This window comes from Zonotrichia albicollis, chromosome 1, assembly GCF_047830755.1.
Source record: "Zonotrichia albicollis isolate bZonAlb1 chromosome 1, bZonAlb1.hap1, whole genome shotgun sequence".
In the NCBI taxonomy this organism is placed as follows: domain Eukaryota; kingdom Metazoa; phylum Chordata; class Aves; order Passeriformes; family Passerellidae; genus Zonotrichia; species Zonotrichia albicollis.
The window spans coordinates 14549818-14556117 of record NC_133819.1 but is presented as its reverse complement, the minus strand read 5'-3'; the positions used below and the strand labels follow the sequence as shown (position 1 = coordinate 14556117).

Below are 6300 nucleotides of genomic sequence, written 5' to 3'. Positions count from 1 at the left end.
TACGGTGCATATTCAATTATAAAATTAGTAGAGTATATGCATTTCATAGCTTAATTACAGACTAGGTCTATACTACATTAAGAAGCCAAAGCAGTTGACAAAAAAAAGTAATGCTACTCTGCATGTTCACAGAGCTATTCCAATAAAAACAGGGATATTTATAGCTTGGATATTTTAAGAGTATCTAATCTAGCTTAGCAAAAATATTGATTTTAAGCAAACTGACTGCTGATTTGAAGAACTAGAAGACAAAGCATCCCCTGTGTGTCTCTCTACAATCCAAAAATATTTTCAATCCTAGGAGCTGCTCTATTATGTATCCACACATCTAGAAAAACACCTAAAAAAATCACTTGTAGTATAGGTTAAGCCAGTACTGGCAGTATTAGTAAGTAAGCAATCTCACTGTCAAAAACAGTTAAAAATGTTCAAGCTGCATTCTTGAAAGCCCCACAATCAAAGCAGAAGGAAGATACACTGAGCAAGACTCAAACTGTGATTAACGGACTGTGACACACAGTGAGTATGAAGTACATGCAAAGGGGGAAAAAGGAAAGAAAATGAAAGGAGATACAAACTGAGACTTAGAGACCAGCTTTACGTCCATAGTTTGGATTCTTGAAATTGTTAATAGGGCTCTTGTATATTGGATTTTCTTGCTGAAGTAAAAGAAATGGTCAATGTCGAATAATTCAACAGGAAAAAAAAAGCAACATTCTCAACTATCACCCTGTGTGAGCATTTACAAGATTTCCTCAATCAGTGCAAAATTTTCTTCTTCGCTTTCTACAGAAGTGACTCATCCTTGTAATAAACGTTTTAATCATAGGCTGTAAAGTGTGGTAGAACTGCAAAGCTGAACTGTTCTGTCACCATCACATTTCCTCTCTGAAATGTTATTTAAGCCTGAGCAACTACTCTCTTTGCCTCAAGAAACACCTCTCCAAGAGGGCTGGTTATAATCTGAAACACTTTAAAGCACATGAACAAAAATCTTCTATTTTTCCTCCACTACTGTAGCTTTTATGCATAGAAAAGCTTCTTGACTCACCGTATCCCATTTGGCATTCATCTTCTCCTTTTCAAATTTAGCAAATTCTCTTCTGTCATGAATGATCATTAGTAGTTTCCAAATCAATAATAATGCAAGTCCAATAAGAACAATTCCAGCAACCACACCAGCTACAATGGGAATGATGTCAGGACCACTGGGGCACTCTGGGGAACAAAGCAAGGGAAACATGATTTTCCAAAATGGTAAAGCTAATGCATATCCAGAAGCTGTTAATGTTTGATTTTGTACTGAAGCCAATATTTTAAATATCAAATATGCCAATACTACTTTTCTTTCAAACAACAGAATTTTTGGAATATGTACATCCTGTAACATTCCAGCTTATTTTTATTCTTCTAATTTGTGTTTGATCTTAGCAACAGAACAACCTGTTCTGAAGATAAAGTCTATACACTGCTTACCCCTTAAGCGAATTATTTACAATATTAAGAGTAAAATAACTAGCAACTCTATTTAAACATGCAAGAGCTCCAAGTCAAAGCTGTGGCAGCACAAATTCCAGCCAGCAGAACAGGCCCCACACACAGAAACAGAATATCCTGAGTTGGAAGGGACCCACAAGGATCATTGAGTCCAACTCCTTCCCTGCACAGGAAGTCCCAAGGATCACACCCTGTGCCTGAGAACATTGTGCAAACACTTCTTGAGCTCTGTCAGGCTGGTGCTGTGACCACTTCCCTGGGGAGCCTGCTCCAGTGCCCAACCACCCTCTGGGTGAGGAACCTTTACTAATATCCAGCCTGAACCTTCCCTGACACAACTTCAGGCCATTCCCTTGGGTCCTGCCATGGTCACCACAGAGATCAGTGTGTGTGTGCCCCTTCTCTTCCCCTCACGAGGAAGCTGTAGACTGTGATGAGGTTCAAGGAGATTTAAAGTGGCTGACACAGAAATAATAATCCCCCAAATCAAAATCCAACTCCACTATTAACATAAAATTCCTAATCATCACAAACTGAAGAAAGGCTTTTGCAGAGCTGAGTGCACAGACTGAAGGAGTCAGAAGCAAATGAATGCAAGTCCTGTGCAACAGAACAACTGTGGATAGAACACAGCTTCCCCCACACTCCCCTCTTTATAGCTGCCTCTGCAACAGTCAGGGAAGTGGGGAGGGACACGACAGGAATTCCTTGGGAGCCAGTAAGGAACAAATGTCTGCTCCACAGAACACAGCTCTACTGGCCAGAGCTTGGTCCTTCAGCACTGGCATGGCACAAATTAAGGTGCCTCCTCATGCAGAATGGGCTTGATTCACCTTTGAGCTAAGGCAGCAGAAGTTTGAACATGAAAAGGTGAGGCCCCAAAAGCATAGGGCATATACAGCTTGTCCTAGGAGAGAGAACTCCTCTATACTGTGGACTACTTTGGTAGAGAATTTAAAACATTCTGAATTGAAGAAGTATTTATTTCTAAGAGCCACTGGACTGTGTTAAGAAATGATCATCAAAATGATCAATTCTGAAAATTCCTCATGTATATAATACAGCACTAAATCTCTAAGGTGTGCATTTTCTATCAGGCTTTTAAAAATCAGGAGACCAGAAACTGTTAATGTACAGAACCATAAATTCTGCACTGTTAGATGCAATATCCAGTGATTCAAACTATCAATACTCTTGGTAAAGAAAAGATAAATTACCAATGGAGCTATAGAATTGTTCTCACTTTCTTTTTCCTATCCAAAGATTGATCTATTAGGGATTAATTAAACAAAATTATTTTGGGATCTATTACTGAAGGTACCACAGTCAAGTCAAAGTAAAGGTTCTCAGCATAAAAAAATTCAAGCAGTTTGCAGCATAGTACACAATTTCATGCAGACTGATCCCAAATTATCAAGAAAAGGAAAAGAAAAGAAGGAACAAAACCCCACAGACACCATTGTTTATGACAGAAGTGTAGTTAAAAAAGTTATCAAATTTATCTAAATAGGACTTGCTACAGGAGAGATAAAGTAAGTCAGAGTACATCAAGTGCAAACAGGAAATGTTTCAACAAATATGCATATCTGATTTACCTTTTGTTTTTAAAAAATAGAATCTGTTTCTATCAGCCCAAGGGTTTGAAAAATCTAGATCTAGGGAGACACATGTTTTTCTAAAACTTTTTTCTACTTTTTTTTCCACCTGGACATGCACAAGTGTCACTCAGGTAACAGGCGCCCATTTCTGAATGCATTTAACTCACCCAAACCAACCAGAGGCATCCAACAACTGCACAAATCAGCAACAAAGGAGGAGCAGGCAACATCATGTTCCTACCTGGGGTCTCCACCACGTGGACATTGGCTTCACCATTGGAGTTGACAGAGTAAGTGAAGTAGAACCAGCAGTCATCCACGTCCTTCTCCTTGCAGTGGGACAGGGGGTCGGGCTGGCCGGGCTGCGGCAGCTTGTCGCGGCTCTCCACGCGCGTCATGTTGAAGTGCATGCACTCCTGCGAACACGTCTCCTTCTTCTCGCCCTTGTCAAAAGCTCTGCACTGAACACAATCCCTGGGCAAGAACAAAACAGAAAAGTGCATCTGAATGTGTTCATGGAAGATTTCTAGCATTTAATCTCAAGAAATGTTATGGACAAAACACAGGGCAAAACACGCAAAAAACCCCAACCCTTTAGCCATAAAGGTTAGGAAAAAAATAAGGTAAGACATGGTGTTGTACCAGTCAAAACATTTATACACCTTGAGATTAACAAAAGTCCTTTTCATAAAATCCTCTTTCCCTGAATGACCCACAGGTTTGAAGGACAGAAAAAACCCCAAAGTTTTTCAACACCTCTGTCTGGGAAATGAATACTCTCAGAGAAGGCACTGTAAGAACAGGGTACTTAGAGTGGAACACACACAGGTTAAAAAGAACAAACTCAGTGATGAGCTTTACAGTGGGGTATCACTGAATAATTCATTGAAAAAGGCATATTGAACAGGATTTTTACACTAAAAATAGGTTTTTTTTCTCAGCACAAAGTGAGTTGCACAGGAATCCTCTTAGCCACTAATCCTAAACATATTTCAAAGTTTTCATGCAGAAAACACTAGGTTTCTAGAAACCTGGATTTCCAAAGGGAAGGATGCAAATTTCACTGGCCCACACAGGTCTAGGTTTAGTTATTGACTGTCAAGGTAGTACTTTCAGTATTTCTTTTAAGTAAAAATCTTAGCTGAAGTTTTAACTACCAAAAGCTCTGTTTTGAAAATTCTCACATATCACAAACTCAAAACACACAGAAGCTGAGACTTGGTTTTCTGGGTACGTACTTGTGCTCTGCACAGACACCGAGGCAAGTCTGACACATTTCACAGGTGGGGCCTTGGAATTTGGGATCTGTACAGTTACAGGTGCCACATTCACAGGTTCCTCTTCCATTGCAAATCTGCCCATTCGATGCCATACACGGTGTAGTATCCAAGGAACAATCGCAGGCGCTGCCAGTGAAGTTGGGGAAACACTCACATACTCTGCACTTGCAGATTCCATTTCCTGTGCAGTGAAAGGTATTGCAATGAAATCAAGTCCAATACAAAACCATCTGTGACTGTGAGAAATAAATGTTCACCACCTCAGGGTACATAAAAGAAAAAGAAACCATGGCGAGACAATGAAGAATGAATTAAGAGGTACAAAATAAATTTTAGCTCCTTGAAAGACAACTTGCAGGCATTTGTCCCCTTTTCCCATTCTCCTATACATCTGGATTTCTTTTCGTAAACAAAATAACAAGATGGAGGAGTATCAGAACAAGAATAGTATAATGTGATGACCATATCCCCCAGGTGGAGAAGCATGACAGCGCTGCTCCAGTTCACAATCTGGCATGCACTGACTGCTATATGAAAATATGGATGGATGTAGACCACTATAGATAAATTCCATGCTCCTATCTTCATATCTATCACTATACAAATGTATAAAGCAAGACTTAAAGGAGTGCACTAACAGAGTATTCAAAACACAGAAAAATGAAAGCTTTGGCTCCACAGGACACCAACATTCAGCTGTTGTACTCCTGACCTCACACACCAAACCCAACTTCATGCCCCTTACACTCTCTTCACAAGCAACAAGATGCCTTTATACTGATCTGGATGACAAGGAAAGGTCTTTGGCTACACCCCTCCTTCTCCAATGAATGAAGTGTTTCAGTCAACACTTTCCTGTCACTGTGTACTCTGGAACATCACCACCATTGCTCCCATCCTTTGCAGAGCAATACTGGATTCTGAGCAAATCAGACAAATGAGGTAATCTCACCACTCAGAGCTTAGTGGCTTCTCTGTTTTATTTTTGCAGCACAGACAACACTGAGGTAGTACTGAGTTATACTCCTATCAAATACTTCCACATGCAAAGCAGCAAAATAATTTAGACAGTGGCTGCTGAATGGCTTTTTAAATTGCTTTTGATTTCAGGAATTAACTATCATCAAAGTCTTGCCTGAAGTGCTAAAAGTGTTTTTCTGGATCTTGCACATTCTGGTCTTCACTTACCTTTCAGAACAGTGTCAAGCAGTTCACTGGTATCCTGTCAAGCACCAAAGTCAAGCATTCACTATTACAAGTAAGCTGAGGGCATTCTCTCTTTCTATTGACACAGTGCTTACACTGAGCCAGTACAACATTACAATCTCAGGACAGCTGTCTCAGCCTTCTTTACTGAAATACCTCAGGGTAATTCTGTAATAAACAGTCAAGTCAAGTTCACTTTACACCCTTCTTGGAGCTGTGATTGAAGGAGATGAAATATGCATTAACAGACTGCATGTTCAGAGGGCTGTTTTATTAACAGACCAGTGTTTGTAATCACTAAATCTGTGAGTATCCTCATCTCTGCTATCAAGTGGCTTTGATCTTTTAGCTAAGTATCCCTACTCTGCTGGGTAGAGAAGACAAGACAGACTTGTGAAGTGCTGACCAGCTTTGCCTGCAGAAAGCTGAAGCATCTCTCACCTCCACAGATCAAACCATTTGATCGATCACAGTTGAAGTTGTCACATTCACAGTATTTGCCAGAATACACCTCATTGGTGTTCTCCCTTTTCTTGCACACACATTGTCCACAAATGCATTCTCCATTGTTACTGCAGATTTCTGTGCTGTTCTCCCTCCTGCAGTAAGCATCCATATCCTCACTATTTACTTCATCTGTGCTACATTCACATAGTCTTCCGATTCGTCCTTCATTACATCTGCAAGGTAAGAGCATGGCTGAAAATGTAACCTTCATT

General features: G+C 40.1%; 1 protein-coding gene across 2 annotated transcripts in view; it reads right to left on the bottom strand.

The window, feature by feature from the left end:
• Positions 1 to 6300, bottom strand: part of ITGB1 (integrin subunit beta 1) — a 43440-nt gene that overhangs the window by 6894 nt on the left and 30246 nt on the right. The window contains exons 12-16 of one of the 2 annotated variants that reach the window (XM_074528316.1): positions 6023 to 6261; positions 4334 to 4556; positions 3337 to 3569; positions 1052 to 1218; positions 579 to 659 (exon numbers count right to left, since the gene is read on the bottom strand). In XM_074528316.1, coding sequence (XP_074384417.1) covers positions 585 to 659; positions 1052 to 1218; positions 3337 to 3569; positions 4334 to 4556; positions 6023 to 6261 — 937 coding nt within the window. In that variant the 3' untranslated portion in view covers positions 579 to 584. The remainder of the gene's footprint in view (positions 1 to 578; positions 660 to 1051; positions 1219 to 3336; positions 3570 to 4333; positions 4557 to 6022; positions 6262 to 6300) is intronic. The other variant, XM_014270316.2, reaches the window with a different exon arrangement.